We start from the raw sequence: 23952 nt of genomic DNA on the forward strand, positions 1-23952 counted from the left end.
AGGATCTCTAATGTAGCTTTTCTGTTCCATACTTCTGCCACTGAATACTCAGCTGAACTGTCTTAACCACATCCATCACTGTGTGCTTCTCAACTTTCTATCAAACAGTCTTTGTTTTTTCACAGTTAGCTTTGCTATCATGGATAAGCAGAAACTTTCAAAGGAAACGAAAGGACGCTCGAAATTTCTCCCTGATATTTCTCTCTGGTAGTAAACTGAGATTTGGGCATTTTATTCTACCAGTTGTTATTTAAATATAAGGAATAAATACATTCTGTGGCCAGTAGTTGGCGATGGCGCTGGAGGTCAGCTAGTGAAGTACATTGACATGTCCCTGCGCAGTCGGATTCAACTCCTCGGCAGCAGAGAGTTGCCGGTGTTATGGCTCCTCTCTTGGAACACGAGAACCAGATCTTTTTAGATTTATTTCACGAAGATGGCCTCGTCATCACGGCAAAGGGCTTGGGTATAGACAGGATCCTGCTGAATTTTCTCAAGTTATATTGTGACCCTGGGAACCTGGTACTTGTGCTGAACACCAACTTGGCGGAAGAGGTAAATCGAGGGTCGGGGCGGCGGCCTGTCAGTTGGAATTGGATGGCTTGGCGGTGCTGTTGCCTGCACCCTCCCTCGCCGAGCGTCCGTCATTGTTGTTGCGGACCCGCCGGCAAGCATGCCAGTCGCCCCATTCTATCCATTTTGTTGGCCCGGACAGAATCTGGAGTAAAAGTAACAAACTGCTGGAACAGCACAGCGGTTCTAGTAGCATCTGTGGAGGGAGATGGACAGTCGACGTTTCAGGTCGAGACCCCTTCATCCGGGCTGAAGGAGTAGAGGGGAGATGGACACTGAGGGAAAGGGGAGGCTGAGCATCAGTACATCAGGATGTGGTGTGAAGGGCAGGTGTGCTGAGAGAGTAGCAACTGTCAAATGCGCTCTTAGGAGGAAGCGGTTACAACTTTTTTTTGATGGGGGCGTGTTGTTGCAACTAGTTCTGTTCTCTAGTTGTGTCATCAAAGGTAAAGTGATGTAGATTGTGTAATTGAGACAAAATCTCTGGCGGTGAAAAGCAAATTTGCAACTTAAAGCTCACACAATAGACTGCAGATGCTAGAATCTAGAGATTGATTGGAAGTATTTAAGATTGACGTGTTTTTATCTGAAAGGGTCAAACATTCGTTTACCCTTGAATTGGCATGTCATAACTTTTTTGACCTATTTAGTGCATAACTATAACTAAAAAGATGTATTTTCAGAGATTTCAATGCTGACATTCTGGCAAGGCATGATTAAGTTAATCACCACCATGACTTACATGGTTAACTGCACATGTGCAGATCTAGAATTGTTGTCTTCTGAAATCACTGAAAATAATGGGCTGAGGTTTTTGATTACCTTTTTAGTTATGGAACAGTAGATTCAGGATTGTTAAAAGGGATTTTCCCTTTTCGTTTCAATACAGAAAGAAGCCATTTGAGTCCTGTGAATCTATGGCAACTCCCACTGGTTCCATTCCCTCTTCAGTTTGCCCTATACATACCAACCGCACATTCACATCAGTGATACCACCCTAAAAAAAACTTTCTACATATCCTATCTGACGGGAAAGGTGCAGAGAGACACCTAGTATTGAAAGTTTTCTTAATAATTTTGATCAGAGGTTGCAATGCTAATGCACAAACATTTAAAATTAAGTTAGTGCAATTAGTTCAAAGTAAATTTATTATCAAAATATGTATATGTCACCATATACAGCCCTGAGATTCATTTTCTTGTGGACATACTCAATAAGTGCAATAACCATATTAGAATCAATGAAAGACCGCACTGGCAGTCAACCAGTGTGCAAAAGACAACAAACTGTTCAAATACAAAAAAAACAAAAATAATAATAATAAATGAGTAATGAATATTGAGAACATGGGATGAAGAGTGCTTGAAAGTGAGACCACAGGTTGTGGAAACAGTTCAGTGATGGGACAAGTGAGTCCTGAGGCTCCTGTACCTTCTTTCTGACGGTAAAAATGAGAGGAGAGCATGATCTGGGTGGCGAGGACCCTTGATGATGGATATTGCTTTCCTGCAACAATGCTTCATGTAGATGTGCTCAGTGGTGGGGAGAGTTTAGAGTTTACCTGTGGTGGAATGGGCCATATCCACTACTTTTTGTAGGATTTTCCATTCAGGGGCAGTGGTGTTTCCATACCAGACTGTAATGCATCCAGTCATTATACTCTCCTCCACACATCTGTAGAAGTTTATGAAAGCTTTAGATGTCATACAAATTTCACAAACTCTTAAGGAAGTAGAGGCACTGGATGCTTTCTTTGTAATGGCACTTAAATGCTGGACCCAGGACAGGCCCTCTGAAATGATAACACGGGGGAATTTAAAGTTGCTGACCCTCTCCACCTCTGATCCCTTGATGAGGACTAGCTCACAGAATTACAGTTTCTTCCTCCTGAAGTCAATAATCAGCTCCTCGGTCTTGCTGACATTGAGTAAGAGTTTGTTGTTGTGGCACCACTCAGCCAGATTTTCAACCTCCCTCCTATATGCTGATCTGATTCAGCCTACAACAATGATATTGTCAGCAAACTTTAATATAAATATGGAGCTATGCTTAGCCACACAGTCATAAGTGTAAAGTGAATTATATAGGAGGCTAAGTACACAGCCTTGTGGTGCACCTGTGCTGTTGGAGATTGTGGAGATGTCAATCTGAACTGACTGGGATCTGCATGTGAGGGATTGCACAAGGGAGTATTGAGGCCAAGGTCGTGAAACTTTTTGATTAGTTTTGAGGGGATGAATGCCAAGTTGTAGTCGATAAAGAGCACCCAGATGGATGCATCTTTGCTGCCCAGATATTCCAGGGTGTGTGAAGAACCAATGAAATAGAATTTGCTGTGGATTTATTGTACCGGTAGGCATATTGAAGCAGATCCAAGAAGCCTCTCAGGCATGAATTGATATGTTTCACCACCAAATTCTCAAAACACTTCATCACTGTGAATCTAAGTGCTACTGGATGATAGTCATAGAGGCAGGTTATCAGGTTCTTCTCAGGCATTGGTACAATTGAAGCCTGCTTGAAGCAGGTGGGTACATCAGACTGCTGAAGCAAGAGGTTAAAGATCTTAGTGAACACTCCAGCTAGTTGATTAGCACAGGTCTTTGGTACTCGGTCAGGTACCCCAGCTGGGCTGGATGCTTTTGGTAGGTTCACCCTTCTGAAGGATGATCATATGTTGGCCTTAGAGACTGAAATCACGGGGTTATCTGGGACTATAAGAGTTTGTTATGCTTCCTCCATGGTATAAGATCGTGCAGCACTTAAAGGTTGATAATGTGATACTATAAATAAGAAAATGGCAGACACTAAATATTTACTTTTCATCTGTGATCACAGAAAATTATGAGACTACCGTGTCACATCTCTGAAGGAAATTAGTGATGAATGAAGGACACAACCCTATTGGGAAACACGGTTCTCCTTCAGAGACCAGATTAAAATAATGACAACAACTTCTGGAGCAAAAAATAAGGAACTGAAGTCTATTTACCAGGACTATTCTTCTGGAGAATCAAATTAACAGTAGGGAAAATGACACTCAGAAATAATACATTCCTGAGACCAGGTAGTTTTAATCCCAGATTTTTAAAGAAAGTAGTTAAGATTATTGAAGATGCTGAAACTTTAGTGTTCTCTTAAACTGTTCCTTTGGATTGAACAATTGGAGATCATTTTGCATTCTGTGACTATGACTGTGACTAAGAGAAGTAGGCAAAGTCCCTCACATTTGTTGTCAAGAAGTTATTTGAATCTGTAATTAAGAGCTTATAATTAAATGTCTTGGAAGTTTTCAGTAGAATAAAAGGAGTTGGGGGACAATTTGTGAAGGGTAGGACCATGGCTGGAGAGAATCTCATTTGATATTTAAAAAGAAAAGATGATTTAAATAGTGGATATAAAATTATCTTTGAATGTTACTTTACTGGGCAACCAGAAAGGTTCCTGTGAAGCCCCTCATTTGAGGTTGTTGGCTAAAGTAGAACTAAGGAAAAATGGCTGACCTGGCTAGAAGATTATCTCTACACATTGCCTGAGCAGCCAGTGACTTTGTGCAGATACACTGACAGAATGAACGAGGAATATTTCGCAAAACTACACCGTTCCTTCATTTCACAGCTGAGAAAATCTGCAGATGCTAGAAATCCAAGCAACACACACAGGATGCTGGAAGAACTCAGCAGGCCAGGCAGCATCTATGGAAAAGAATATAAATGTCGACAGTAAACACGAGGAAATCTGCAGATGAAGCCACACTCAGGTTGGAGGAACAACACCTTATATTCCATCTGGGTAGCCTCCAACCTGATGGCATGAACATTGACTTCTCTAACTTCCGCTAATGCCCCACCTCCCCCTCGTACCCCATCTGTTACTTATTTTTATGCACACATTCTTTCTCTCACTCTCCTTTTTCTCCCTCTGTCCCTCTGAATATACCCCTTGCCCATCCTCTGGCCCCCCCATTCTTCCCGGGCCTCCTGTCCCATGATCCTCTCATATCCCCTTTTGCCTATCACCTGTCCAGCTCTTGGCTCCATCCCTCCCCCTCCTGTCTTCTCCTATCATTTTGGATCTCCCCCTCCCCCTCCCACTTTGAAATCTCTTACTTGCTCCCTTCAGTTAGTCCTGACGAAGGGTCTCGGCCCAAAACGTCGACTGTACCTCTTCCTAGAGATGCTGCCTAGCCTGCTGCGTTCACCAGCAACTTTTATGTGTGTTGCTTAAATGTCGACAGTACTCTTTTTCCATAGATGCTACCTAGCCTGCTGAGTTCCTCTAGCATTTTGTGCATGTTGCTTGCCGTTCCTTCATTTATTCACTATATATGTCATTGGTCTACTAACAACATAAATGACTGAAAAGAATCACATATGTCTGACAGCTACATAAGCAGTTAGAATATATTAACAGAATAAGTGAAAAGGGTAAACTTCAGTAAACAGTTGCAAAGCAGTATTCTAATACGTATGTGATCGGATAATTTAGAGTACTTTCTAATTATGAAGTGCTGGAAGCAGTTGGAGTGCAGAGAAGCTCATACGCGCAGGTCACATGCAGGTACAAACAGTAATTGGAAATGCTAATAGAATGATCATCTTTAAATATCTCTGATAATCGATAAGTGGGTCAGAATACAACATGTTAAAAAATCATTCAGAAACGAGACACACCCCAGTTAGACAATACCAAAAGGTTGTTGGGCATCCCAGCTTCTGAGAGGCACATTGGCGTTGCAGTGAATACAGTTTATGTTTATTGAAATGATATAGGAACTCTTAAGAATTTACTTATAATGGGTGATTATGAACTAGAATTGTATGCTATGAAATTTAGACAATTATTGGAAGATTTGCTAAGTTGTCAAGATGTTTGAGGAAATCAATAGACAAGTGAAGCCAAACTATTTTTGTTGGAAGATTAAGATCGTAGCCTGAAATTTATAGTCAGGCTCTATTTGTCATATGTACATCAAAACATACAGCGAAATGCATCATTTGCATCAAATCAAATCAGCTAGGATTGTGTTGGGTGCAGCCTGCAGTGTCACTACACTGCTGGTACCAACATAGCATGCCCATAAACAGAAGAAAATCTGCAGATGCTGACAATCTGAGCAACACACACAAAATACTGGAGGAAATCAGCAGACCAGGCAGTATCTATGGAAAAGAGTACAGTCAACATTTCGGCCCAAAACATTGACTGTACTCCTTTCCATAGATGCTGCCTGGCCTGCTGAGTTCTTCCAGCATTTTGTGTGTATTGCACAGCACGTCCATAATTCACTAATTCTAACCTGGACGTCTTTGGAATGTGGGAGGTAACTGGAGCACCAGGAAGAAAACGATTGGGACATGGGAAGCACACACAAACTCCTCACAGAACTGTTTGGGATCTATTTTAGTAAGCACGCTTTCAACCAAGAAGTAGAAGTTGTTGAATAAATAGATGGACTTAGATCAGAAATAATATCATTGAATGATGGGATGAATTTGAGGTCCTTCTCTTGTTACAATGTTTTCTAATTATTATTTAAGTTTTCATTCAAAAAGGGAAGAAAACACTGTTATTTTTATTATATTCAAAGAGTATGATAGCTTTCCTGTGCAGATGCTTTTAATTTTAGGTTTAAAAATTAAAATATGATTTTCCTTCAAAGACCTAGTTAAATTGCTGGCAAGGTTAAGTTAGATAAATACTATTTTGGAGAGGTAAATGGAGAATTGATGGCCATATGCTAAGAATATTTTTGTATAAAATAATTGCATTACACTTTAGTATTTAAGTACTCTAAGTATATCCCATTGATTACATTTTCATATTTGCTATGCGCAACCTTGAATTTACACTCCAAAATTTATCCTTGTTGATCATGTGCCCAGTGAAGATCATTGTTACTAGTAAGTTATCACATTAGGAGACTAGAATTTCCCCCACTAATTTCTTTTGTAATTTACCATTGTTTTATTTGAGGGAAAAGCTAATATACTTTTATTTTCCATGGGGACTGACTGATTCCTTAGTACAAACGTGTCAATGGTTGAACAATGTTCAGATTGGCAGATGCTATGATGCTATAAAAAGGGAATACAAGTCTTAAACATATGCATAATGAAGAAGTATTCAAATATATGGTGACAAAAAGATGAACTTGGGAGGTATGATTGATGTACTAAGTGCAAAGTTTTGTTCTCATTTCACAAGGGAAAAGAATGCTCTCAATATCATAGTAACAGAGGGGATGGGAGAGAAATCTTTTAAAAATATATTTGGATAATATTTGAAGTATTTCCCCTTTATCAGCTCTCGAAGTAGAAAGTTGTGAAGTCCAGATGGTTTTAAAAAAAAGAATAATGATTACAAAGGTATACTCTTCTAATCCTTAATTAGACCCAAGAGAGAAGTAGCAGTGAGCATATAGTGAGTTTCAGTGGTACTATTGTCATATTGCAAATATTGTCTGTTGGACCAATCAGCATAATATCTTGGTTAGAATGGCTTCAAAGACGATACTCACAAGCAAACATATGAGAAACATGATGTTGAAAACACTGATTTATCAAAGGAAAATTATATTTGACTAACTTGGGGGTCATGGAGTCATACATTACAGAAACACAACTTCAGCTCAACTAGTCCACAATGACAAGATTCCCAAATAAGCAAGTCTGATTTCACAAGATCACAAGACAAAGGAGCAGAAGTAGGCCTTTTGGCCCATCGAGTCTGCTCCGCAGCTCTCCCATGAGCTAAACTATTCACCCATCTAGTTCCAATTTCCGGCTTTTTCTCCATATCCCTTGATACCCTGACTAATTAGATACCTGTCAATCTTCTCCTTAAACACCCTCAATGATCGGGCCTCCACAGCCATATGTGGCAATGAATTCCACAAATCCACGACACTCTGGCTAAAAAAATTTCTCCTCATCTCTGTTTTAACTGGGTACCCTCTAATTCTAAGACTGTGGCCTTTTGTCCTGGACTCACCCACCAAGGGAAACAACCTTTCCACATCTACTCTGTCCAACCCCTTCAACATTCGAAACGTTTCTATAAGATCCCCTCTCATTCTTCTGTACTCTAATGAATACAATCCAAGAGCTGACAGACACTCCTCATATGTTAGCCCCTGCATTCCAGGAATCATCCTCGTAAATCTTCTCCGAACTCTCTCCAACATCAGTATATCCTTTCTAAGATAGGGGGCCCAAAACTGCACACAGTATTCCAAATGAGATCTCACTAATGCCCCATAGAGCCTCATAAACACCTCCTTACTCTTATACACTATTCCTCTTGAAATGAATGCCAACATAGCATTGGCTTTCCTTACCGCCAATCCAACTTGGTGGTTAACCTTTAGGGTATCCTGCACGAGGACCCCCAAGTCCCTTTGCACTTCCGATTTTTGAATTTTCTCCCCATCTAAATAATAATCTGCCTGATTATTTCTTCTTCCGAAATGGCCTATATCCTTTCTTTCTTTTTCAATCTTTTTATTAATTTCAAAATATAGAAACAAAACATAGCAATAATACAAATAATATGAGATGTATTGTTACATTTAAAAAAGAGTAATTGCAAAACCAAATAGTGGAAATTACCAAAACTCCCATACATGTAGAACTGATCACGGAAAATATAAAGCAAAAAAAAAAGGAAAAAGACAAAAAAAGGAAAAAAAAACCCATCCCAAAAGAAAAAAAAACTAAACTAAACTAAAAGACTTGGGCAAAACTAACAACTTAAAAATGGAAAAGAAGAAAACCTCAGCGTCGACGCCTCCACTCCCCTCCAACAACAGTACAGAGAAATAAAACCAGTTTGGAAATGATCAAATTACATCAAATGAAAATGCTGAATAAATGGCCTCCAAATTTTTTCAAACTTAATAGAAGGGTCATAAACTGCACTTCTAATTTTCTCCAAATTCAGACACACCATAGTTTGTGAAAACCAATGAAATACTGTAGGAGGGTTGATCTCTTTCCAATTCAACAAAATGGACCTTCTAGCTATTAAAGTAAGAAATGCAATCATCCTTCGTGATGAAGAGGTTAAATTATTTGAGTCTATCGTTGGTAATCCAAAGATAGCAGTAATTGGATGAGGTTGTAAGTCTAGATTTAGGACCGTTGAAATAATATCAAAAATATCTTTCCAATATTTCTCCAACAAGGGACATGACCAAAGCATGTGAGTTAAAGAAGCAATCTCAGACTGGCATCTGTCACATATTGGATTAATATAAGAGTAATAACGAGATAGTTTATCTTTGGACATATGAGCCCTGTGAACTACTTTAAACTGTATCAACCTATGCTTAGCACATACAGAGGATGAATTCACCAACTGAAGAATTTTTTCCCATTTTTCAGTCGGTATATTAATCTCAAGTTCTCTTTCCCAGTCAGCTTTAATTTTATTAGAGGCATCAGGACATAAATTCATAATTATATTATATACAATTGCTATTACATCTTTCTGAGAAAGATTTAAGTCTAAGATTTTTTCCAAAGTGTTCATTGGATATGGGTGTGGAAAATTAGGAGAGACAGTAATTAAAAAGTTTCTAATCTGTAAATATCTAAAAAAGTGAGATCTGGGTAAGTTATATTTATTAGAAAGTTGATCAAAAGACATAAAACAGTTATCCAAAAATAAATCGCGAAAAGATATTATACCTTTGGTTTTCCAATCAAAGTAAGCTTGATCCATCATGGAAGGTTGAAAAAGAAAATTTGATATAATGGGACTTGCTAGAATGAATTGATTAAACCCAAAAAATCTTCGGAATTGAAACCATATACGTAAAGTATGTTTAACTATTGGGTTATTCATTTGTTTATATGATTTAAAAGAAGTAAAAGGAAGTAAAGTTCCTAAAACCGAACCCAAGGAAAACCCTTGTAATGAATTAGATTCAAGATTTACCCAATGAGGGTTTAAAGATGCGTCCAAATCTTGTAGCCAAAATTTTAAATATCGAATATTAATTGCCCAATAATAGAATCTAAAATTTGGGAGGGCAAGTCCCCCCTCCTTCTTGGATTTCTGTAAATATCTTTTACCTAACCTAGGATTTTTATTCTGCCAAATATATGAGGAAATTTTTGAATCCACGTTATCAAAAAAAGATTTTGGGATAAAAATTGGAACCGATTGAAATATATACAAAAATTTAGGCAAAATGATCATCTTAATAGCGTTAATCTGACCAATCAAAGACAAAGAGATTGGGGACCATTTGGTAAATAAAAGTTTAATCTGATCAATTAAAGGTAAAAAATTAGCTTTAAATAAATCTTTATATTTTTTGGTAATTGTTATCCCTAAGTATATAAATGAATCAGTAACCAATTTAAATGGTAAACGTCCATAAATAGGTACGTGCTTATTTAAAGGGAATAATTCACTCTTACTAAGATTCAATTTGTAACCAGAAGAGTTACTAAATTGAGCTAACAGATCTAAGATAGCAGGAATTGACTTCTCCGGGTTAGAGATATATAACAACAAATCATCTGCATATAATGATAGTTTATGTATTTCATTTCCACGGGTAATACCAACAATATTTGGCGAGTCACGGATAGCAATTGCTAAAGGTTCAAGAGCAATATTAAATAGTAAAGGACTAAGAGGGCAACCTTGCCTAGTACCACGAAAAAGACGAAAAAAAGGAGATCTATAATTATTTGTACAGACCGAGGCTACCGGGGAGTAATATAACAATTTAATCCAAGATATAAATGTCAAATTAAAATTAAATTTCTCAAGAACATTAAATAAATAAGGCCATTCAACTCTGTCAAAGGCTTTCTCAGCATCTAATGAGATAATACATTCCGGGGTAGTAAGTGAGGGGGTATAAACAATATTCATTAACCTCCTAATATTAAAAGATGAATAGCGATTTTTGATGAATCCGGTTTGATCCATGGAAATAATTTGAGGTAACACCTTCTCCAGTCTAGTAGCTAGAATTTTTGAAAAAATTTTTGAATCTACGTTCAGAAGAGAAATCGGTCTATAGGATGCACAATCCGTAGGATCTTTATTCTTTTTAAGAATTAAGGAAATAGAGGCTTCATAAAACGATTGTGGTAATTTACCTAAACTAATTGCTTCCTTAAATATTCTAGACAACTTAGAAGAAAGAATGGAGGAAAAAAAATTTTTAAATTCCACTGTAAACCCATCGGGACCGGGTGCTTTACCGGAATTTAATGATGAGATTGCAGTTATTATTTCTTCCTCTGAAATGGAAGTTTCTAATGATAGGCAATCTTCGGGAGATAGTTTCGGAAAACTCAATTTACTTAAAAAATCATGCATGAAATTAGAATCATGAGGAAAATCAGAATGATATAAAGAGGTATAAAATTCTTGAAAGGTTTGGTTTATCCCAACATGATCAACTGTGAAAGTATCATCCTGTTTGCGGATCTTAGTAATTTGACGTTTAACCAAATCAAATTTCAATTGGTTAGCCAGTAATTTACCCGATTTATCACTATGAATATAAAAATCACTTCTAGTTCTCATTAATTGATTTTTGATCGAGGATGTTAATAATAAGCTATGTTCCAATTGGAGTTCAACTCTGTGTTTGTACAGCTCCTTGCTAGGAGAAATAGCATATTTTTTATCAACTTCTTTAATTTTATCAACCAGTAGAAGTATTTCATTGTTAATACGTCTTTTCAAACCGGCCAAATAGGAAATAATCTGACCACGGATATAAGCTTTAAAGGCGTCCCAAACAGTTCCGTTGGAAACTTCATCCGTAGTATTAGTTGAAAAGAAGAAATCAATCTGCTCCTTTATAAATTTAACAAAGTCCTGATCTTGAAGCAAAATAGGGTTAAATCGCCATTGTCTGGTAGTACAAAAGGTATCCATTAACTTGATGGAAAGTTTCAATGGAGCATGATCTGAAATAGCAATAATGTCATAATTACAATCAACTACATATGGAATCAAACGAGAGTCAATCAGGAAATAATCAATTCGAGAAAAAGAACGGTGAACATGTGAGAAAAAGGAGAATTCCTTATCATTTGGATGTAGAAATCTCCAAATTTCTGAAATCCCAGCATCCAACATAAAAGAGTTGATAATAGTAGCCGACTTATTCGGTAAAGCCGGACTACTTGTGGATCTATCCAACATGGGATTCAAACATAAATTAAAATCACTGCCCATTATCAACATATACTCATTTAAATTAGGAAAGGAAGTAAGTAAATGTTTAAAGAATTCAGGATAATCCACATTCGGAGCGTAAACATTAACCATAGCGACCTTTTTATTAAAAAGTACCCCCGTAATTAACAGAAATCTGCCATTAGAATCTGAAATGATGTCTTGATGAATGAATGTAATTGAGGGATCAATAAAAATTGAAACGCCTTTAATTTTGGCTTGAGCATTTGAATGGTATTGTTGTTCTTTCCAAAACTTAAAGAAGCATTGACTGTCCTCTTTCCTTACATGAGTCTCTTGAGCAAAGATAATATGAGCATTCAGTCTTTGGAATATTTTGAAAATCTTTTTCTGTTTTATTGGATGGTTTAAACCATTTGTATTCCAAGAGACAAAATTAATAGAATGAGCCATAACTAAGAATTAACCCTTTGGTGAGTAAGGGGTTAACCATAATGTGAGCTCATGAAATCGGAAGAGGAATACATGATTAGAGAGGAACCGGAAATCTCGACACTGGGGACATCTTTGTAGTTCTGAATCAGCCCAATAGAAAAAATTAAAAAAGAAAAAGACCACCCCCTCCCCCAACCCCAAATAGAAACCCGAACTGAGCCAGAGAAGGCTGAAAAAAGCGCTAACTAATACTAACTTTAACCCCATTTCTGCAGGGGGCAACTCCAAAAATATATGTTAGATAAGTGACCTCCCAAAGACTAATATGTGAAAAATAAACAGTATTGTAAATTAGTCTCCATAGTAAAAATTACTAAAATATATAAAATAAAAGAAACCAGTATCAGTGCATATAATTAGTTAATTATAAACGAGTAAATAAAAAAACGCTTCCAAAATAAGAAAAATGGATTATGGGAAGAAGAAGCATAAGAACATGGCATCCCGAAAAAAAAATAAAAATTATAGAAAAAGAAAGACAAGTCGCCATTTTAATTATGCGAAAATCAAAAATAGGAAGCATATAACTACAAATGACCGTCGGATCGGATCATTAGTAATAACAAAAAAGGATAAATTAAAACAAAAGGTTAACTAAGGGAAAGTGATGTTATTCACAGAAGATAAATATTCTATATAAGTTATAGAATAATCACTATAGTAAAGAACAAAGAACAAAAATCTTAAACTTATAAAAAACCTTCATCGCACAGTAGTAGAAGGTTTATTTTGAAGGAAAACACCAGAGAGAAAAAAAAATTGGTGCTGGAAGCACCCAACACAGATTAAGAGAGGGTATCTGTATCAGATGGGAAATTATCATCCAAAAAGCTCCGAGCGGCAGTTGTAGAGTGGAAAACACGACGATTTCCATCGGGAAGAGAGATTCTGAGTCGTGCAGGATACAGTAGTGCCAGTTTGAGATTTTTTTGATAGCATTCCGACATTAAAGGTTTAAAAGTCAGTCGTTCCTTCATCACTTCAGGACTGTAGTCTTGAACTATTCTGAAGGAATGCTGGTGATACTTGATCATCCCTTGTCGACGAGCGATCTGGAGAAGTTGTTCTTTAACATTAACATAATGGAAACGAAGAATAACTGGTCTGGGTTTGGAAACAGCCGCTGCCGACTTTACCCACGGTATACGATGGGCGCGATCGAGTAATGGAGGATCGTTGGGAAAAACTGAACCGAACGAATCCTTTAAAAGTTTAGCAAAGAATATTACAGGATCTCCAACCTCAACATCCTCGGGTAGGCCAATTAAACGTAAATTTTGTCTTCTCGATCGATTCTCAAGATCAATAACTTTGGATTTAAGTTGTTGGAGCTGTTTAGTAGTCGAAGCTAGATTCTTCTCTAAGATCTCAACTTTTGTATCCGTCTTCTGAGATTTAGTATCCAGCTCAGAAATTTTTGCATCGTGTTTTTGAACATCAGCATTCAGGAATTTCAAAGATTCCGTGATTGATTTTAAATCTTCATTAAGGCTTTGACGATGTTGTTCAAATTGAGCAGTTAAACTTTCAGATAATTTTATCCGATGCTCCTCAAACATTTCCTCCAAACACTTCACCATAACTTCGTAAGTTAATTCCGTTGGTTTAGAGTCACCTTTCTTCTTTCCTCCGTTCCCATCAGCGTCTTTCCCATCTTTGGTTTTAGATCTCGTACTCATTTCTTTAAGCTCAAAAGTTGCGATTGACAAAAGGAAGTCAATTAATCGATAATTCAGAGAGATAAAGTAAGTCTTCTGGTGTACTTAAAGTTGATTAGATCAAGGAGATCATAGGTTAAAAAGGATAACGGGAATGGAGCGAAGCCAGAGGGACAACCTCACTCCATGAGCGCTCCCTGCAGAATCGAGGCCTATATCCTTATAAACGTTTCCTATCTGTAGCTGTCAAAGTACCTTTTAAATGTTGTTAATGTGCCTGTGCCACTGCAACTATAGTAGCAGCTGACAGTCAATGCACAATGAGGTAATTCTGCCTCTTCTGTTTAACTATATGGCTTCAAACAGGCTTTAAAGCAAAAATACTCTCCAGACTTTAATTGTTCCTTTCACTTTCTCCTCTACAATCCAAGAATGAATAGCAATGAACTATCAGCGTGTGTTGCTGACTTACTTACAAAGAAAGATGAAGAAACTGCTCAGCATCTTCCTCAGTTAAACCTTCCCCTCTTTGTATGGGCTAGCAACACAGCTATATGGTCCAATGTGCCCTTGCCAGAAATATTGGGGCTGGTGAAGTCAATTCTACTTCCCAGTTGTAGATTGTGGCTTTTTATGTGCTCATCCTAGTGTTTTTTTTTAATGTGCTGAATTTTTCTGAACCAGCTAGTGAACTCCAAGCAGGCACTTCTCTGTTGGTGAAAACATCTATGGAAATGAATAAATAGTCGATGTTTTGGTCCAAGATCCTTCTTAAGGACTCTGTTCAGGACATGCCCTCTTCTCATTACTATTATTAGAGAGGACATGTTGAAACTTAAATGTTTTAAGAACATCATCTTCCTCTCCACCATCAGCTTCCTGAACGGTCCATGAACACTACCTCACAACTTTGATCCCTCTTTGCATTACTTATTTAATTTTTATATTTTTCTTTTTTTTACTTGTTTTTTTTTATGTATTACACTGTACTGTTGCTGCAGAATAACAAATTTCATGACATATGTCAATGATAATGTGCTTCTGGGTCTGAGGAGTATTATGATGAACTTCAGGAGAATGTGCATAGTGATGTGATTTATTTGGGAAAATGAGGCAAAGAGTCTAAACTAAATGGTGAAATATTCAGTGTTGCTGCCACAAAAGAACCTGGGGGTTTGAAAACACAAAACATTAAATGAAGCAGGACAAGTAAAGAAGGTTTTGCAACCGAGTTACATGTTGTGATTACCTTTCAACTACCCTGTGCACAAAACAGAAAATTGTTATATAACAAAGAATTTTGAAATGTCTTGTCTCTTTTTATGTTTCAGCAATATTTTATTGAGCAGTTACGGTCTGAAGGAGTGTCCCATCTTCCTCGCATTATTACTAATGAAATTCCAAGCAATGAGCGTTATGCTGTGTATACAGAAGGTGGAGTCTTATTTGTGACGAGCCGGATTCTGGTTGTTGATTTTTTAACAGATCGTATTCCTTCCAATCTAATTACAGGTGAGCAATTTATATGTCCCCCACCCCCCACTGCCCAAGAAATGTCTTGTTCTTCAGGTGCCTTAATGTCAGGTTGCACTACAAGATGAACCAACCAGCAGTTCTTGCACTGAGAAATATGATGGTTTTGATCAGAAACCTTAGCTTAATTTTAAGCTCAAACAACAGGAATACTGCAGATGCTGGAAATTCAAGCAACACACATAAAAGTTGTTGGTGAACGCTTCCTAGAGATGCTGCCTGGCCTGCTGCGTTCACCAGCAACTTTTATGTGTGTTGCTTAATTTTAAGCTATTTTGTTTCCATTTTTTTTAATAGAATCTAGGAGTTTAAAAGGATAATGCAACTTCTGAAATCATACTGGAAGATTATTATTGGAAATATTTCATTATGTTCACTTGCCTTTGAAATAAAATTCATTACCAAAGGGCTTGAGTATTTGTAATATCTTCATGCAGTAAAGTTATTTCATGTGTATATAGACTCAGCGGCTATTTCAGTAGCTACCTCCTGTACTTAATGAAGTGGCTACTGAGTGTATGTTTGTGGCCTTCTGCTGCCGTAGGTTTGATATGTTGTGCTCTTCTGCAACATTATTGTTGTAACGTGTGGTTATTTGAGTTACTGTCACCTTCCTGTCAGCTTGAACCAGTCTGACCATTCTCCTCTGACCTCTCTCATTAACAAGACATTTTGTCCACAGAACTGCCGCAAACTTGATGTTTTTTGTTTCTTGCACCACTCTCTGTAAACTCTGCGAGTGAAAATCCCAGAAGGTCAGCAGTTTCTGAGATACTCAAACTGCCTTGTCTGGCACCAACAATCATTCTACGGTGAAAGTCGCTTCGATCACATTTCTTCCCCATTTTGATGTTTGGTCTAAACAACAACTGGACCTCTTGACCATGTTTTATGCACTGAATTGCTGCCACGTGATTGGCTGATTAGAGATTTGCAGGAACGAGCAGGTATACCTAGTAAAGTGGCCATTGGGTGTATTTCACTTTGTCGTGACCTTTGAAAACTTGGTGTCTTCAGTGTCTTATTAAAGTTCAATATTTTTGCAGTGTTTTCGCTGGTAAAGCAATGAAAATGCCATATTGTGTGAGGTCCCTATTTGAATAAGTGTGTTAGGTGTAAAATGAGAGACTGCCTGCCTGCCTGGGGTGAGTAAATAGATGCATTGTCATAAGTCTTAGTTTGTTGCTATTCGAAGAGGATTGGTCATCCAGCATTCATCAGAAAGAGTGAAAATCGTACTACCGTACTCCAGTGATATTGATGGTGTCAGTTTCATACCTGGGAATATAAATCTCTGTAATTTCAGTTATTAAGTTCCAGGTTTCTCGTGTTGTATGATTTATAGAGTTGGGTCTTTGTTTTAGAAAATTCATGATATTTGCTGTACACTCTCCAGTTGTCTGGACCTGACCTAGATACAATAATGGCTCCTATGAACACTTAAGTGCTGGAATGTATTATGTTTCTGCAGGTATTTTGGTATACAGAGCTCACAAGATCATTGATTCATGTCAGGAAGCATTTATTCTTCGGCTTTATCGGCAGAAGAACAAACAGGGTTTTATCAAAGCTTTCACAGATGATGCAGTAGCCTTTAATCTTGGATTCTGTCGAGTGGAGCGAGTGATGCGAAATTTGTTTGTCCGTAAACTGTACCTTTGGCCTAGGTAGGTACTGTACAGAGAATCATCATAATCTGCTAAGTTTCTCCAGTGTTTTGTGTGATCATAAGTTGACAGAAATGAAGTTACCCTCTCAAAATCCTAAAACTTGTTATTTTGCCAATATGTAGAATTCTTTAGGCTTCATTTGAATGGAGAAATGTTTTCTTTTATTCAAGTGCCAATTCATTTCTGTCATTTCATCCAAATAAGAAAACAAGTTTCAAAACTATTTTAGTTTATCTGTTGAGTGCAGTGCTCGACTGTTTTAAGTGACTAACGATTGAAGTGTCTTTCTTGAATAAGTGTGCCTGTTAGCAATATTTTGTACCAGAATCATAGATAACATACTTGTGCTCAACTATGAAGTTACTGAGTTTAAAGCCAACACATCTGATAAAAGCCTTTGGATGTACGTGCAAGTTCATTTGAAACTGAAGCACTCCAATGCACTGAGTGAGCTAGGCATGGCTCAGCTTCCTTGAAGAAGTGCTGGTACAGTAGTAGCCAAGTATATTTATTTTCACAAGGAAAGCGACCAGTTAGCCTGTCAGGTTCATGCTAGCTTCCAGCAGAGCATTCTTATTGGGACTATTCTCCAGTGACTCATTCTTTCTAGTGTACTCTTCAACTCACTATCCTTGAAATTTTTCTACAGAGTACCTACATTAAAGGGTAACTTAGATCAGCTAATTAACTAACCAGTGCATCTTTGAGATGTAGAAGGAAACTGGAGCCCCCTGAGTCAGAGGGAGAACATGCTGACTCCACACAGACAGCACCAGAAATCAGGATCAGATACAGATTCCTGGAATTGCAAGGCAGCAGTGCTGCCCCTGTTGTACCTGTGCATTAGATCAGGCATGCTGGAAATAAGGCCCATGGGCCAAATTTGGCCTATAACAGTCTCAGTCTGATTCACGGGTGAAAATATCCTGAAGGAAAGTTTTATCTTCTATAATGCACCTTGTCCAGAATACTGGAATAAACCTATCCCAGTGAACTTCTCCCATTAACTTTAAATTCATCAATGTTATTAAGAGCACTTATGAAGAAAGCTCTGCAGCATCCCTACTTCCTTAGGAGTTTACAAAGATTCGGCATAACATCTAAAACTTTGACAAACTTCTGTGTATGCATGGTGGAGAGTATATTGACCAGCTGCATCACAGCTTGGTATGGAAACACCAATGCCCTTGAATGGAAAATCCTACAAAAAGTAGTGGATGTAGCTCAGTCCATCATGGGGAAAGCCCTCCCCACCATTAAGCATGTCTCTATTGAAATGTCACAGGAAACCAGCATCCTGCATCAGAGACTCCCACCACCTAGAACATGCTCTCTTCTCACTGCTGCCATCAGGAAGAAGGTACAGAAACATCAGGACTCACAGCACCGGATTCAGGAACAGTTTCTTCCCCTTAACCATCAGGCTCTTGAACCAAAGGGAATAACTTCACTTGACCCATCATTGAAGTATTCCCACAACCAACAGATCCATTTTCAAGAACTCTTTATTTCATGCTCTGGATATTTATTGTTTATTTATTTTTTATTATTATTTATTTCTCTTTGTATTTGCACATTTTGTTGTCTCCTGCACTCTGGTTGAATGCCCAAATTGTGTGGTCTTTCATTGATTCTGTTATGGTTATTATTCTATAGATTTATTGAGTACACCCACAAGAAAATGAATTTCAGATTTGTATGTACTTGGGTAATAAATTTACTTTGAACTCTGAAGAGATTATATCTGCAAACGATGAGTTACACAGGTGGTAAGTGGGTGTATTCATGGAGAGGATTAGAACAGATTGTAGCAGCACTACAGGAAGGTTAGAGGGCAGTGGAGGATAGACATTGAGTAGATTAGGACAGGATTGTGGAAATTAGGTTAAAGAGGATGGCAGGGTGAGTGACAGATGCTTGTGGGGGAAGACATCATAAAAAGTAGTTGGTATGGTTAGGGCAGATAATGGAGGTTTGGAAGGGGTAGGGTTCAAGATTTGCAGATGGAGGAGCGATACCATGAGAACTTTAAAAGCACTGTAAGTTGAGAGCAATTACTAACATCTTACCTTCAACAGGACCTTCAAAACAGAACAGGAAGGGTGGAGCTCTTTAACTATTGCTGAAACAGGGCACTGGTCTTTGGTTAAGACTTGCTTGCTGTTCCCATTGGCCTTGCATGCATAAAGAAGTTTTGTGCAAGTGCCAACAAATGAGCCTTGTGCCCCATCTGAGCACAGTACATATGCCTGAGAGCATCCATGCTTCAACATGTCATGAACAAAAGTGCAGGCAACAATATTGGCACCCATGGTCAAACTTTGGGTACAGTGCATTCTACATATTGGTTTCTTTCTATAAGACCATAAGATATTGGAGCAGAAGTAGGCCATTTGGCCCACTGAGTCTGCTCTGCCATTCAATCATGGGCTCATCCAATTCCTCTAGTCATCCCCACTCCCCTGCCTTCTCCCCATACCCTTTGAAGCCCTGGCTAATCAAGAACCTATCTATCTCTGCCTTAAATGCACCCAATGACTTGGCCTCCACAGCCGCTCACGGCAACAAATTCCACAGATTTACCACGCTCTGACTAAAGTAATTTTTCCGCATCTCTATTCTAAATGGACGTCCTTCAATCCTGAAGTTGTGCCCTCTTGTCCAGGACTCTCCTACCATGGGAAATAACTTTGCCATATCTAATCTGTTCAGGCCTTTTAACATTCGGAATGTTCCTATGAGCTCTCCCCTCATTCTCCTGAACGCCACAGAATACAGCGCAAGAGCTGACAGAAGTTCCTCATACGGTAACCCTTTCATTCCTGGAATCATTCTCATGAATCTTCTCTGAACCCTCTCCAATGTCAGTATAACCTTTCTAAAAACAACACACAATACTCCAAGTGTGGTCTCATGAGTGCCTTATAGAGCCTCAACATCACATCCCTGCTGTTATATTCTATACCTCTAGAAATGAATGCCGACATTGCATTCGCCTACTTCACCACTGACTCAGCCTGGAGGCTAACCTTTAGGGTATCCTGCACAAGGACTCCCAAGTCCCTTTGCATCTCTGCATTTTAAATTCTCTCCCCATCTAAATAATAGTCTGCCCATTTATTTCTTCCACCAAAGTGTATGACCATACACTTTCTGACATTGTATTTCATTTGTCACTTCTTTGCCCATTCCCCTAAACTATCTAAGTCTCTCTGCAGGCTCTTTGTTTCCTCAACACTACCTGCTCTGGTACCTATCTTTGTACCATCGGCAAATTTAGCTACAAATCTATTAATCCCATAGTCCAAATCATTGACATACATCGTAAAAAGCAGCAGTCCCAACACCAACCCCTGTGGAATTCCACTAGTAACTGGCAGCCAGCCAGAATAGGATGCCTTTAATCCCACTCTGTTTTCTGCCAATCAGCCAATGCTCCCCTGTAATTCCATGGACTCTTGTCTTGCTAAACAGCCTCATGTGCGGCACCTTGTCAAAGGCCTTCTGAAAATCCAAGTACACCACGTCTACTGCATCCCCTTTGTCTACCCTGTTGTAATTTCCTCAAAAAATTGCAGTAGGTTAGTCAGGCAGGATTTTCCTTTCAGGAAAACATGCTGGCTTTGGCCTATCTTGTGCAAATGACAATGGTTTCTATGGTCCACGGTTCTATGGTTTTTACTGCTATTAATATTAATTTAAAGAAACAGTTTGAGTTTCAGAATGCTCAAGAATTCTTTGAAGCTATTAAGAGTTTGATGATTTATGTGAAATTTTGCTATTTATCCTACTTCTTTCTGGCTGGCAACTTCAGTGACATTAAATGCATATGAATGCTACACCAAGGCAAGACTTTTTAATTGTTAAAGGGAAGATTCCAGCATGATTCAATAGGAAAGATCTGTTCCCTACATTTTAACTTGCAACTTTCATTTTGTGAAAAAAAAGTTCTGCAATTTAATAATTCATTCACCTTGGGACATCTTGATCTTTTAATTTTGTGAGCCTTCTGCAGTTGTCGCCAGTTAGCAAAGAAAAACATTGAAACTTGAACAGCTGAAGTGATGAAGATGAATTGCTGCCATTTCCTCGGTATTGAGGTTGTGTTCTGTATACTAAATAGGATATTGGGATTCTGTAGTTTGTCCTTGAAACTGCTTGCTTTTATTATAAATGCACTGTTCTATTATTTTGAGAACAGCCTGTGTATATAACAAATGCATTCTTCTTAAAGTCCTCAAGTGTAATTTATTTTGTGCAGTAAGTGCTTTTTACAATAAGTAGCACATTAAAGCAGTATAAAAGTATGCTTCCCATTAGAGCAGGTGTAGCAAAAAGGATTGTCAGATAAAACATTTGTCCAAATGATTTGCTCTTTGTTTTGGCCTTCAGGCTTTCTCAAATTTAATCTTGCCAACGCTGAAAGTTATTTAGAATCTTCACACTTTCTTTTCAAATTCGAATCCAATTTAAGTTTATCCATATGTTTAGATCAGTTACTCTTACATGGAGGTGATACAATTTCAAGTGTATGATCTTACTTTTTTATTGGCTTATTTTAATACCAAACTCATACTAAATGTCAACACTTTAATTCCGTGCTGACCTCCAGAAGTAGAGATGTCAAACAGCTTTTGAATAATAATGTTTAATGTCAACCCTGCAATTTGGTCTCTCCAAGCTTTATGATTAGTTTATTTGTTCTGAAAGCTGTAATTGGTAAAATCTCTAAATAAATACACTTTTGGGGATTTCCAGCACAAACGATGAATGACTTGTTGAAATGGTTCTAGCCTTGATTGGATGTTCAATGGAAGTTTGTCATGCGCTCTCAATGGAATTGCAGAATTCAGTAATTTTAGCTGTGTGTTGCTGTAATTGTTTTCTGATAGAACTACTTTTTGAAGAGTCTGCTTTTTGATGGACTACATGTTGTATTTCCCTTTCATTGGTGTACATCTCTCTTCCATTAAGGTTCCACATTGCAGTTAGCTCTTTCCTAGAAAGACACAAACCTGAAGTGATAGAGCTGCATGTTTCCCTCACTCCCACAATGCTGGCTATCCAGACGGCCATTATGGATGTAATGAATGCCTGCTTGAAAGAACTTAAACAGTACAATGCAACTTTGGATGTTGAGGACATGTCTCTTGAAAATGCAGTTGGAAAGTCCTTTGAAAAGGTTTGTGATGTGGAATTTTGTTTTGATGAATATTTTATATCTCAGCATTTCATTGGCAGACCAAGGACCATTGCCCAGAGGCAGCAGTAGTTCATTTGAGCTCATTGTTGGTGAGTGATTTGAGTTGTATGGGCAACTGTACCTGGTTTGTTTTTTTCTTTATTCTTTAAATTGTATATAGTTCGTTCTGGGAATGGTCTTGGGTCTGTATGATGCATTTCCAAGCATACAGCTAAGAGATAAACATTCTAAATGGAGAATTACTCTGTGTGGACTGAAAAGTAAGATAAATTGGGACGGGGTTGGAAGGTGCTAGGGGACACATAGAATGGTGGGAATACAGAAATATTAAATCCCTTGGAGATGGTAAAAGACGTTCCAAGGTTGGTCTCTGGACCAGAGAAAATTGGAATAATGTTTAGTTGCAGAAGTTTCAAGTTTGAAGGAATTTAAATTGAATCATAATACTCCTTGCTATGCCTTGTTGCCTAAAGTTTTAATATTTGAGTCTTTCACCTGCCTTTAAACAAAACTGTTCTATGATTTATACAGATTTGTACACTATAGGATTGCGGTTCTGACTGGAATATGGCACTTCTACACTATATAAAATATGTCTTGTAATTTATGCATGCTGGAAACTCATGAAATTTTTCCATCCAATAAAATTAATTTTCAGAAAATGCCTGCAGGGTAGATTGACCTTAATATCCAAGCTATCTTGCTGCTCTTCCTTTTTGTGAAGTCCTGTGTGAGGAGTGTGAATTTGAGAAACCTGCTTATGAATCCAAGCATAAAGACACAGCTTTGATAGGTGATTCCTTTGATCTATCTGTAATGAAGAGTTTTGTATTATTTTTCTCCTGCACATTTCGAGCCTAGCCTAATAATTTCTCAAGTTCACCTTCACATCTCTTTCATAATTAAGTTTACATTCACCACCTAACACCAAGCCCCATGATAGTATAGCCTAGGGGTAAAGGCAATTAAACCTTTTGTACTGTGAATCGGATATCAAAGCTCCATGTTCACTTTTTGAAATTTCTAAAAGGCAGGCCGATCAACACCTTCGTGAGACAAAATAAGCAGACTGTTTGCATTTACGGTTGTCAAGTGCCTGTGTAGAATAGAATTTAAACTCCAGCGTGACTTCACATAAATTTAGCCATTCCTCCTAGAGGAAAAGTTACAGTACAATTTGCTCATTATTGGGCTAAAAGTCACCTTGTTCATCTGTCAGATTTTTAATGGCTCTGTATTTTTTTCTGTTTGGCTCCCTTCCAAAATGTTATGGCATTGACTATGGACCAGGTTCCTCTCCCTTGTTCCCTGCTGAAAAACAACATTCAGCAGCTTGATCTTTGTTCCCCTCCTTGACCTAAGGAGATTGTCTGTCATGTCCAAATATGACAGGAAACCTGTGCGAGAGTTTTTTTAAAGTGGAAAAGCCACTGCACTGGGGCAGTTCCAATCTCTCGACCTCAGAAGTCCAGGTCCAGTGGTACAAACAAACATCACAAACTGGGGTCTTCCTTGGTTGCAGTGGGTGACCATGAATGACATTTTCTGTGCCTTGTCATGTCCTTGGCTCCTCACGAAGCGTTGCAGTACTGCTTTCCTGGCCATTGGACCTCACTGTAGATCTCATCTGCCCAGTCCACCAGA

The 23952-nt window shown here is 38.1% G+C and overlaps 1 protein-coding gene across 1 annotated transcript in view; it reads left to right on the forward strand.

Moving 5' to 3' along the window:
• Nucleotides 1-351: 351 nt before the first annotated feature.
• ercc4 (excision repair cross-complementation group 4) overlaps nucleotides 352-23952 on the forward strand; it is a 49820-nt gene continuing 26219 nt past the window's right edge. Inside the window, exons 1-4 of the mRNA XM_072268852.1 lie at nucleotides 352-555; nucleotides 15234-15414; nucleotides 16907-17102; nucleotides 22080-22287. Coding sequence (XP_072124953.1) covers nucleotides 382-555; nucleotides 15234-15414; nucleotides 16907-17102; nucleotides 22080-22287 — 759 coding nt within the window. The 5' untranslated portion in view covers nucleotides 352-381. The remainder of the gene's footprint in view (nucleotides 556-15233; nucleotides 15415-16906; nucleotides 17103-22079; nucleotides 22288-23952) is intronic.

This window comes from Mobula birostris, chromosome 9, assembly GCF_030028105.1.
Source record: "Mobula birostris isolate sMobBir1 chromosome 9, sMobBir1.hap1, whole genome shotgun sequence".
NCBI classification, from domain to species: domain Eukaryota; kingdom Metazoa; phylum Chordata; class Chondrichthyes; order Myliobatiformes; family Myliobatidae; genus Mobula; species Mobula birostris.